At 39.4% G+C, this 13,129-nt stretch overlaps 1 protein-coding gene across 1 annotated transcript in view; it reads right to left on the reverse strand.

Moving 5' to 3' along the window:
• The window catches only part of igsf21a (immunoglobin superfamily, member 21a), a 279,462-nt gene that overhangs the window by 154,329 nt on the left and 112,004 nt on the right, over nt 1-13,129 (reverse strand). The window contains exon 2 of the mRNA XM_039016801.1: nt 11,491-11,603. Coding sequence (XP_038872729.1) covers nt 11,491-11,603 — 113 coding nt within the window. The remainder of the gene's footprint in view (nt 1-11,490; nt 11,604-13,129) is intronic.

Below are 13,129 nucleotides of genomic sequence, written 5' to 3' on the forward strand. Positions count from 1 at the left end.
CTAGACCCCACTCCTGGACAAGCTCACTGAGGGGAGTGACTTGCGCACAGACATTGTAGAGACAAGTAATTGGTTCCCCCTTAATCACGCCATCCCTTCACATGGTTTAACAGATACATTCACATATGAAGACAATGTTCCATCCTGTCCTCTTCCCTTTCTGATATTCTGCATAGCACCAGAGACATGTAAAAGACAAGCCTGACCTCTCCCCTCTCTGGGTCCCAAATGACTGAGCCCCAGCTAAGAAAAAAGTGCAACTGCCAACACTATAGTCCAAAAGGATACATTCTAATGACAAGTATCTCACATAAGCATATTATATAAATAAAACATCTTATTTATCTATGTTACCCAACTAATTCTGATTCATACGCCACAGAGTTCTATTTTTGTTTCATCAGACAGGAGGACATTTCTCAAAAAAGAACAATCTTTGTCACCATGTGCAGTTGCAAACTGTAGTCTGGCTTTTTTATTGGGGTTTTGGAGCACAGGCTTCTTCCTTGCTGAGCTGCAGGATATGTCGATATAGGACTCGTTTTAATGTGGATATAGATACTTTTGTACCTGTTTCCTCCAGCATCTTCACAGGGTCCTTTGCTGTTGTTCTGGGATTGATTTGCACTTTTTGCATCAAAGTACGTTCATCTCTAGGAGACAGAATACGTCTCCTTCCTGAGAGGTGTGATAGCTGCATGCTCCCATGGTGTTTATACTTGCGTACTATTGTTTGTACAGATGAACGTGGTACCTTCAGGCATTTGGAAATTGCTCCCAAGGATGAACCAGGCATGTGGAGGTCTGCAATATTCTTGGCTGTTTTCATGTGATTTTCCCATAATGTCAAGCAAAGAGGCACTGAGTTTGAAGGTAGGCCTTGAAATAAATCCACAGGTACACCTCCAATTGACTCAAATTATGTCTATTAGCCTATCAGAAGCTTCTAAAGCCATGACATCATTTTCTGGAATTTTCCAAGCTGTTTAGAGGCACAGTCAACTTATTGTATGAAAACTTCTGACCCACTGGATTTGTGAGACAGTGAATTATAAGTGAAATAATTTGTCTGTAAACAATTGTTGGAAAAATTACATGTCATGCACAAAGTAGATGTCCTAACCAACTTGCCAAAACTATAGTTTGTTAACAATAAACTTTATTAATACTTAAAAAAGAGTTAAACAAATCAAAATATATTTTAGATTTTAGATTCTTCAAAGTAGCCACCCTTTGCCTGGATGACAGCTTTGTACACTCTTGGCATTCTCTCAACCAGCTTTATCTGGAATGCTTTTCCAACAGTCTTGAAGGAGTTCCAACATATGCTAGGCACTTGTTGGCTGCTTTTCCTTCACTCTGCAGTCCAACTCATCCCAAACCATCTCAATTGGGTCGAGGTCGGGTGATTGTGGAGGCCAGGTCATCTGATGCAGCACTCCATCACTCTCCTTGGTCAAATAGCCCTTACACAGCCTGGAGGTGTGATGGGTCATTGTCCTGTTTACAATCAAATGATAGTCTCACTAAGCTCAAACCAGATGTTAAGTGTGTCTTGAATTCTAAATAAATCACTGACGGTGTCACCAGCAAAGTACCCCCACACCATTACACCTCCTCATCCGTGCTTCATGGTGGGAACCACACATGCGGACATAATCCGTTCACCCACTCTGTGTCTCACAAAGACACGGTGGTTGGACCAAAAATCTCAAATTTGGACTCATCACCACCGGTCTAATGTCCATTGCTCGTTTTTCTTGGCCCAAGGAAGTCTCTTCTTTTTATTGGTGTTCTTTAGTAGTGGTTTCTTTGCAGCAATTTGACCATGAAGGCCTGATTCACGCAGTTTCCTCTGAACAGTTAATGTTTAGATGTGTCTGTTACTTGAACTCTGTGAAGCATTTATTTGGGCTGCAATTTCTGATGCTGGTAACTCTAATGAACTGATCCTCTGCAGCTGAGGTAACTATGGGTCTTCCTTTCCTGTAGCGGTCCTCATGAGAGACAGTTTCATCATAGTGCTTGAAATTTTCCGGATTGACTGACCTTCATGTCTTCAAGTAATGATGGACTGTCATTTCTCTTTGCTTATTTGAGCTGCTCTTGCTATAATATGGACTTGGTCTTTTACCAAATAGGGCTATCTTCTGTATACCACCCCTACCTTGTCACAACACAACTGATTGGCTCAAATGCATTAAGAATGAAAGAAATTCCACAAGTTAATTTTTTACAAGGCACACCTGTTAACTGAAATTCGTTCTAGGTGACTACCTTGTGAAGCTGGTTGAGAGAATGCCAAGAGTGTGCAAAGCTGTCATCAAGGCAAAGGGTGGCTACTTTTGAAGAATCTAAAATGTAAAATATTTAGATTTGTTGAACACTTTTTATATATAGTTTTGGGTGAATCCGAATACAATCGAGATACTCCAACTAACTGAGCCATTTTCACAATGACATAATTACACTTGGGGGTTTAAAGCAGCAGGAAGTTGGGCACAACACACAGGAGTGTGCTGTGTGTACACAGTCAGAGTACTCTTTACTGTGCTCGCAGATTCCTGTTGCCTGGGCAACCCAGTCTCTGAGTTTTTCCAACTCGGATTTGGAATGTGACGCCTCCCTCGTCTCTCCGCAGTCAGGAAACAGGATTACCGGAGAGAGAAACACACCATTTCTGCGTCAAGTATCATATAAGCCATCCTCTCCCTGTTCAAATGTACATGTATCTGGACAGAACCACTTAACTCTAGATTGAATAGTCCAGCCAGCTATAGATTTTGCCCTTAGGCAATACACTCCTCCACCTCTTGGTGTTGTACTACTGCCAAGTGAAAAGCAATTTGCATACCCATGATCTTGTGCTTTTTCAGTGTCAATATCTTTAATGGGATTTGTACAGAAATGTGGGCCACAAGTTAAGTCTGATGCACAAACAAAAACAGTGTAAACGTAGGAAATATTAGAATAGGATGAGGTGCAGGGGGAGTCTGTGTGGGCAGAAGCAGCAACTCTCTGTCTCATCATCATGCCACGATTGCTTTTATGTTCCAGCTTAGACTGCAGGAATCAGGTCACAGTGTGTTAGGAAACACATATTAAAAAAAAAAAATTCTCTAAGGAAACCAAACAGAAGGACTGAAACAATGTATTTTAATAATATATATTTCCAGGAAACTTCCATGTTTCCATTTTTGAAAGATGTGTAAGCAGTTAGCTAACATTTACCAACAAAAGGTTGGATAAAGTCATCAGGGGGACGGTTATTGAGGGGGAGGTACAGTATTGATCTGTATATCACATTTGAATATAAGTTCTCAGAGAATGATGGCTTTGCGTTCCTTTGTTTACTCCTTTGGTAGTTATAGGTTCATTGCTCATGCTCATAGCACTGTATTTAGCAGAGATACATATTATTTAATGTTCTTCTCATATATCCTACTAATTTATGCTACCTCTCTCAAATAAATGGTTTCTCATTGTCTAATAGTCCCAAGTGAAGCACTCGTGGGAGACTGTAATGCATTACACAGAAGAAAAGCAAAATCAGTGAAAAAGAAAATGGATTCCACACCAAATAAGTGCTACTCCCATTACAGCGCACTGAACTAGTGACAGCAAACATCAAAGTCCTTTCAGTAAGGAAATTCTGAGATAGGCTTACTTTCAATGTAACCTCTATTTAGAAGAGCAGCACTTACTGTACATCTCTCCTTGTCTGTCTTTAATTCCCACTCTCTCCTTGCAATCTGTACTTGTCAATCAACAGTAATTTCTGCATGAGAATCCATGTGATCTATTCAAGTGGAACAATAGCATGTGTCTAACCAAATGCGCAAGGCAATACTCTAGAATTCAACGTAATCAAGACAAGGCTCATATGAATGACAAATTATTTTCATATAATTTACTTGAACTTTAACATCACCGAAGGCTTGCCATGTCTATAATCACACTGTTGAAAGCAAAACAGTATGTTAACAGCATCTTCTCTCTCTCCCCTGTAAGAATTACTATTATTAACTATGAGGGTAAGAATAGAGCTCAAATTGACAAAGAGCATGTTGAAGACCTGACCTGAGTCATTATAATGGAATAGGCTGAGGTTAAAATGCCTGAACCGTGTGGACCATATGAGGGAGATAGGCTCATGCGTGTGAATGAATGCTATCAGATAGGTCAGTGGTAAAAGGCCCACGTTTAGAGCACTAGTCTATGCTGGCTATGCTGGCCAGAGAGATGATCCCATAAGAGTGCTGTCAGAGTGGGTGGAGGGATGTGGTAATGAGACAGGGGACAAGGGAGAGGGGGACGAGGGATATAGAGAGAGAGGTTAACTTAGGGAAGATTAAGCGTAATGCAGAATGGCACTCAACAGGCAGCCAAGCGGAAACCCTGCACCGTCACCGCCAGCACTGCTGAGGTCCCCATAGGGAGAGGGTCATGGGTATCTCTTCATTAGAGTGACATAATCAGAACAAGCACAGCATTAGGTGAGCTACCATGCATCTCAGTGAGGAGAAGTCTCCACAGGCCTCCCCAGCCAGCATCTTATCCTTCCATGTTCCTACTGCACATGTTAAGAATGGTTTCAGAGCTGATAAATATTCTCTCCTCCACTCTATCTGTAGCCCCATCAGTATGAAATGCTATTACAATGTTGAGGACAGCTTGATGGTATTACATATCCACAGTGCCTAATCCATGGCCTGACAGAACCCACTGCACAATACATGAATGTGGCTCTGTGGAATATAACATACACTCAAGATGCTTTTATGTGTTTGCTTCAGGAGCATTAGTGCTTCGGTCTGACTAATACATTTAAACATCCAATAGATGGGAAAACACTCATGTTGAGTGAGCCCTCTCATGTATTATAGCCCACCTGTTTTTTCTTGACTTTTTTGCTTTTCACTAGTCTACCGCACCAAGACCCCTACAAATATTTAATTAAAGATTCTTCCGATTCTACTTTTGGATAAAAATTATATAAATTGCCATTTTGCATTATTGGTATTGTTGAAACAAAAATCTTGGATGTTGGAGTAGTCATCCATTTTCCAATATTTACCCCAAAATTACTTTTAGTCCCAAATGGGGTTTCTTCCAAGTGAGCTGAGCTTTGTGTGATTCAGGGGTTTATATATCCTCTCACAGAGAAATCCCTAACATAAACATTGTGTTGACATACAGTAAGATGCAAATCTGCTCTACCTTCCCGGGAGATATTTGGCATTGTGCTGATCTGAATAGCTTCTTTATAAGGTGCAAATAAACAATAATACATTCCCAAACTATAAAAAGAGGCATGCAGAAAACGGTACAAAAAAAGAAGCACACTGAACTTCCATCATTATATGCAGGTTGTCTGATTATGTGATGTTCACAAATATCTTTGTTATCAGGTCTGTGCCAAATGTCAAATGCCACACATGAATTGTTGAAAAAATCTAATTAACAAGTTTTGAATAGTAGTAAGGGCTTTTAACAATGTAATTAAGAAGAGATTACTATTTTATATCTTTCTACGTACCAAAATACTGCACAGTAGTACTCTATTAGGCCAGCCTGAAAGCTTCTCAATAGCAATCTTGATTATCTTGAGTGGCTACACTAGGTCTTAGCAATGCTAAGGATGTGCATGGTTTCAAGGAGCAGGCTGGCACTGGTGTGCATTACAGAATCCTCAAACAGAATCTGTTAAGATAACGGCACCCTGGTAATGAATGAGGCTAGCTGAGGTCTTTAGTTCATTCAGCTTCTGTCTCGTTGGCCAGACTTTGATTAGACATGATGATTCCCAAGGTGGGCGTCAACCCCAGTTCCATTTGAACGTGGGGGGAAAATTAGAAGTCGACAGTTTAGTCAAATAAAAGACAGAGATTAAAGAAACTTTGGCAGCCGAGTGTGGATAATTTATATATAATGTATTAGCTGTTGCATTGAGTAGTGGGCACAACAGAGATGAGGCTGGTTTCTCTTTACAACCTCTGCATTTTCCTCACTAACCAATAGTTGATGTGGACAGCCTCACTCTCAGTGAGTGGAGTTTGTTTTACACTACAGCTGTAACTCCCAAGACAGTCTGGTTCCTGCCTGGCGAAAACGATAGTGAGGACTCCATTAAAAATGATCTATTATTGAGTAAATGTGCATTCTATTAACTTTCCTCTTTCAAACCCATTTCCCCAAAGAGCAGACAGTTTCACTGCGTAAAAAGCATTGCAATGATCAAGAGAATCTAAATTACTTAATACTCTGCATTCATATCTGCACCAATTTGAAACATTATTGTAGAATAGCACTTGAGAGCAAGAAGCTTAAAAGCCCAACAAGGTAAGGACTCCATATAAACTTAACTAAACCCTCAAAATCCTTTCTGATTCAATGACATTTTCAAAGCGCAAAACATTATGTATGATACTGAGGTTGATATGTAAAGTGTCTTTTTGTGTCCTGTCTTGAAATGTCAGCATTTGTAAAGATGAACCTAGAGAAAAGGTTTTCTTCCAAGAAAAGGCTATATAAAAGAAACAATCTAACAGTAAATCTTATAATAGAAGTGTCACTGCCTCAGCCATATACAGTGCATTCGGAAAGTATTCAGACCTCTTGACTTAAAACCTTTTCTCAATAGGGGGGCGCTGTTTTCACTTTGTAAAAAATCGTTCCCAAATTAAACTGCCTCGTACTCAATTCTTGCTCGTACAATATGCATATTATTATTACTATTGGATAGAAAACACTCTAGTTTCTAAAACCGTTTTTGAATTATATCTGTGAGTAAAACAGAACTCATTTTGCAGCAAACTTCCTGTCAGGAACTGAAAAATCTGAAATCGGGGGCTCTGTTCCAGGGCCATCCTATTAATATGCATGAAATCTATGGGTCTACATGCACTGTATACGCCTTCCACTAGATGTCAATAGGCAGTGAGAGGTGAAATGGGGTGTATAGCTTTATCTGAGGCCGAATAAGACCTCTTGGAATGACGTGACCAGTCTTTTCATTGTTCAGCATGGCGCGAGAAGGACCTCTGGATTGCGTTCTGAAAAGCTTTCGTTATAGACGTTAGATATCTCCGGCTCTGATTTTATTTGATATATGTGTTAAAAACATCACAAAGTAGTTATTTTAAACCGACTTATATCAGTTTATATCAGTTTATTGCGATTTTCGGTATTTTCTTTGTTTTGCGTTATGGTGAGTTGGACACTCCTGCGCCACATGGCTAGCTTTGGTAGCTAATTCGACAGATGAAGAGGACATTCTACAACAGAACAACGATTATTCTGGACAAAGGACACCTTGTACAAGCTCTGATGGAAGCTCATCAAATAGCAGGAACCATTTATGATGTTATTTCGTATTTCTGTCGAAAATGTTTAGACGTATATTCCGCCCTGATTTTGGGCGCTGTCTCGCTATAGCGTAAGCTGTATGTCGTACTAAAGTTATTTTTAAAAATCTAACACAGCGGTTGCATTAAGAACTAGTGTATCTTTCATTTGCTGTCCAACATGTATTTTTTAGTAAAGTTTATGATTAGTTATTTGATTAGATTAGGTGCCTCTCCAAGATTTCTCCGGACAATATTTCTGCATTTTGACTACGTATTCACATTGTAAAACCACGATTTGTGCCGCTAAATATGCACATTTTCGAACAAACCATATATGTATTGTGTAATATGATGTTATAGGACTGTCATCTGATGAAGTTTGTGAAGGTTAGTGAAAAAATGTATATCTTTTGCTGGTTTATTCGCTATCGCTAACGTTGCGTTGAATGAATGCGGTTGTGTGGTAGGCTATTGTAGTAAGCTAATATAATGCTATATTGTGTTTTCGCTGTAAAACACTTAAAAAATCTGAAATATTGGCTGGATTCACAAGATGTTTGTCTTTCATTTGCTGTACACCATGTATTTTTCATAAATGTTTTATGATGAGTATTTAGGTATTTCACGTTGGTCTCTGTAGTTATTCTAGCTGCTTTGGTGAGATTTGTGATGGTGGCTGCAATGTAAAACTATGATTTATACCTGAAACATGCAAATTTTTCGAACAAAACATATGCTATACAATAAATATGTTATAAGACTGTCATCTGATGAAGTTGTTTCTTGGTTAGTGACTATTTATATCTTTATTTGGTCGAATTTGTGATAGCTACCTATGCGGTAAAAAAATTGTGAAAATATGCGGTTGAGTCTTTTGCTATCGTGGTTAGCTAATAGAAATACATATTGTGTTTTCGCTGTAAAACATTAAAAAAATCGGAAATGATGGCTGGATTCACAAGATGTGTATAATTCTAACCGGCGCATAATTGGGGAGTTATGGGTAAATTAAATAATCAGGCCGTGAGCTGACAGCTGTTGCTTCATTGACACCATCTGGTGTCTTGGACTTGTGATTTCATGATATTTAGATGCTAGTATTTACTTGTGGCGCTATGCTAGGCTATGCTAGTCAGCTTTTTTACTGATGAGGGTGCTCCCGGATCCAGGATTGTGACCAAGTAGAAGTTAATTTTGTTACAGCCTTATTAAAAAAAAAATCCCCTATCAATCTACACACAAGACCCCATAATGACAAAGCAAAAACAAGTGTTTAGACATTTTTGCAACAAAAAAACAAAAAAATACTGATAATTCTCTCCTTCTCTCTTTCTTTCTCTCTCTCGGAGGACCTGAGCCCTAGGACCATACGTCAGGACTACCGGGCATGATGACTCCTTGCTGTCCACAGTCCACCTGGCCTTGCTGCTGTTCCAGTTTCAACTGTTCTGCCTGCGGTTATGGAACCCCTACCTGTCCCAGACCTGCTGTTTTCAACTCTTAATGATCGGCTATAAAAAGCCAACTGACATTTATTCCTGATTATTATTTGACCATGCTTGTCATTTATGAACATTTTGAACATCTTGGCTCTCTAATTCTCTCCTTCTCTCTTTCTTTCTCTCTCTCGGAGGACCTGAGCCCTAGGACCATACGTCAGGACTACCGGGCATGATGACTCCTTGCTGTCCCCAGTCCACCTGGCCTTGCTGCTGTTCCAGTTTCAACTGTTCTGCCTGCGGTTATGGAACCCCTACCTGTCCCAGACCTGCTGTTTTCAACTCTTAATGATCGGCTATGAAAAGCCGACTGACATTTATTCCTGATTATTATTTGACCATGCTTGTCATTTATGAACATTTTGGCCATGTTCTGTTATAATCTCCACCCGGCACAGCCAGAAGAGGACTGGCCACCCCTCATAGCCTGGTTCCTCTCTAGGTTTCTTCCTAGGTTTTGGCCTTTCTAGGGAGTTTTTCCTAGCCGCCGTGCTTCTACACCTGCATTGCTTGCTGTTTGGGGTTTTAGGCTGGGTTTCTGTACAACACTTCGAGATATTAGCTAATGTACGAAGGGCTATATAAAATAAACTTGATTGATTGATATCAAATTTACATAAGTATTCAGACCCTTTAATCAGTACTTTCTTGAAGCACCTTTGGCAGCAATTACAGCCAAGCTACAGGCTTGGAATACCTGTATTTGGGGAGTTTTTCCCATTTTTCTCTGCAGATCCTCTCAAGCTCTGTCAGGTTGGATGGGGAGTGTCGATGTACAGCTATTTTCAGGTCTCTCCAGAGATGTTTTTACGGCTTCTAGTCCGGCTCAAGGACATGACTTAAGGACATTCAGAGTCCCGAAGCAACTTTCCCTCGATCCTGACTAGTCTCCCAGTCCCTGCCGCTGAAAACATCTCCACAGCATGATGCTGCAGCCATCATGCTTCACCGGTCCTTCTCCCATGATTGCTCAGCTTGGCCGGGCAGCCTGCTCTAGGGAGGGTCTTGGTGGTTCCAAACATCTTAAATTTAAGAATGATGGAGGCCACTGTGTTCTTGGGGGACCTTCAATGCTGCAGACATTTTTTGGTACCCTTCCCCAGAGCTGTGCCTCGATACAATCCTGTCTCACAGCTCTATGGACAATTCCTTCGACCTGATGGCTTGGTTTTTGCTCTGACATGCACTGTCGACTGTGAGACCTTATATAGACGTGTGTGCCTTTCCAAATCATGTCCAATCAATTGAATACAATCAAGATGTAGAAACATCTCAAGGATGATCAATGGAAATAGGATGCACCTGAGCTAAATTTAGAGTCTCATAGCAAAGGGTCTGAATACTTATGTAAATAAGGTATTTCTGTATTTTATTGTTAATATATTTGCAACAGTTTTTGCTTTGTGATTATTGGGTATTTTGTGTAGATTGATTATAGATTTTTTTAAATCAATTTTAGGATAATGTTGTAACGTAACAAAATGTGGAAAAAGTCAAGGGGTCTGAATACTTTCCTAATGCACTGTAGTTTGACTCAACAATCAGCAATGTTGAGGCAGTACAGTTAAGTGGATAAAGGTGAACAGGACACTGACCCCAAACACACATCAAAGCAACAAGAAATGGTTCAAGAAAAACCGCTGGTATGTTCTGGAGTGGCCAGCAAAGAGTCCAGATCTGAATTACATTCATATCCTATAGCGAGAGCTGAAATCAGCAGTTGGTGGAGGGCACCCCCTCAAACACTGAAGAATTAGAGCAGTTTGCTTCTGAAGACTGTGCAAAATTGCCAGTAGAAAGGTGCAACAAACTCATTGATGGCTACAAGAAGCATTTGTTGGGAGTTATCTTGGCTGTGCAACCAAGTACTAGCTACAGGGTGCCAATAATTTTGTCCATGTGATTCTTTATTTTCAAAATACAAATTGTAAGCTAAAGTTTACAAAAATAAATGTGGTTTTGCAATGTTGAAAATCCAATAAAATGTATTTTCAGTTCAACTTGTTTTACAAGAAATAGGGAATTATTTAAGAAAATTGCAAGGGTGCAATATAATATCTTTGTCCAAACTGTATCAGCCAGCGTACTGTCTATGACTGCAGAATTCCACAGAATAAATATAGCATATTTCATACTGCGTACTTGTATAATTCTAACCGGCGCATAATTGGGGAGTTATGGGTAAATGAAATAATCAGGCCGTGAGCTGACAGCTGTTGCTTCATTGACATCCATCCAAGTGCTTCGGTGTGACCTCTTTGGAACACCATTGTTTCAATAGATAAAACCCAGCCTCTGAACTGTAATCATCTGCTATTAATGTCACATTAGCTTCTATTTTATGCAAAATATCTGGGCATAACTGAGAGGAAAATCATATTCCTAACCAAAAGCCAGAGTGACACCCTTCACACCTGGCATGAATTACCTGGCCCTTATTAATTCTTAAAATTGGAATTTGTCACACTATACCACTAGAGGAAGAGAGGCTAATTGGCATTTGGTCAAGAGTTAAATACCTACATCATATAAAATATATGAAATAAAACTAAAATGGATTAAGTCACACTGATTAGTATTGAAATGCTGGTGTACATGGCATGCATATACAGTATAGTGTATGAACTTGCAGCTTGACTCACCCTATACCACACAATCTCTCGAAGTCTTCCATCAGTCTTGAAGTTGCACTTCAGGGTGACAGTCTCTCCCACAACAACAGGAGGAAGGGGCTCAATGGTTACTGTCAAATATCCTATAGGGCAGAAGACAGAAATAATGAGTATGGTTTGTAACGTCACTTCATGAATATATGAATACAGTATATACAGTGCCTTCAGAAAGTATTCACAACCCTTGACTTTTTACACATTTTGTTGTGTTAGAGCCTGAATTGAAATGGGCTGCACACAATACCCTATAATGTCAAAGTGGAATTAGGTTTTTCTTCATTTTTACAAATTAATACAAAATGAAAAGCTGAAATGTCTTGAGTCAATAAGTATTCAACCCCTTTGTTATGGCAATCCTAAATAAGTTCAGGAGTAACAATGTGTTCAACAAGTCACATAAGTTGCATTGACTCACTCTGTGTGCAAGAATATTGTTTAATATGATTTTTTAATGACTACCCCATCTATGTACCCCACACATACAATTATCTGTAAGGACCCTCCGTTGAGCAGTGAATTTCAAAAACAGATTCAACCACAAGGACCAGGGAGGTTTTCCAAAGCCTCACTAAGAATGGCACCTATTGGTAGATGGGTAAAAATTCAAAAAGGAGACATTGAATATCCCTTTGAGCATGGTGAAGTTATTAATTACACGTTTGATGGTGTATCAATAGACCCAGTCACTGCAAAGATACAGGTGTCCTTCCTAACTCTGTTGCCAGAGAGGAAAGAAACTGCGCAGGAATTTCACAATTAGGTTGATGGTACCTTTAAAACAGTTACAAACTGAGGATAGATCAACATCATTGTAGTTACTCCACAATCCTAAATTACAGAGGGAAAAGAAGGAAGCTTATACAGAATAAAAATATTCCAAAACATGCATCTTGTTTGCAACTAGGCACTAAAGTAATTCTGCAAAGGATGTGGGAAAGCAATTAACTGCATGTCCTGAATACAAAGTGTTACAGTATATTTTGGGAAAATACAATACAACACATTCCTGAGTACTACTCTTCATATTTTTAAGAATAGTGGTAGCTGTATCATGTTATGGGTATGCTTGTAATCATTAAGGACTGGGGAGTTTTCAGGATAAGAAATAAACATAATGGAGCTAAGCACAAGCATAATAATCCAAGAGGAAAACCTGGTTCAGTCTGCTTTCCACCAGACACTGGGAGATGAATTCAGCTTTCAGCAGGTCAATAACCTAAAGCACAAAGCCAAATCTACACTGGAGTTGCTTACCAAGAAGACAGTGAAAGTTCCTGAATGGCTGAGTTACAGTTTTGACTTAAATATACTTGAAAATCTATATCAAGACCTGAAAATGGTTGTCTAGCAATGATAAAGCTCTTAGAGAGTTACCCAGAAAAACTCACAGGTTTAATCGCTGCCAAAGGTGCTTCTACAAAATACTGTCTCAAGGGTGTGAATACTTATGTATATGAGATATTTCTCTATTTAAGTTTCTATAAATTAGCAACATTTTCTAAAAACACATTTTCACTTTATCATTATGTGTAGATGGTTGAGAAAAAAATACTTGATCCATTTTGAATTCAGGCAGTAAAACAAATGTGGAACAAGTCAAGGGGTAGGA

Source organism: Salvelinus namaycush, chromosome 20 (assembly GCF_016432855.1).
Source record: "Salvelinus namaycush isolate Seneca chromosome 20, SaNama_1.0, whole genome shotgun sequence".
Taxonomy (NCBI): domain Eukaryota; kingdom Metazoa; phylum Chordata; class Actinopteri; order Salmoniformes; family Salmonidae; genus Salvelinus; species Salvelinus namaycush.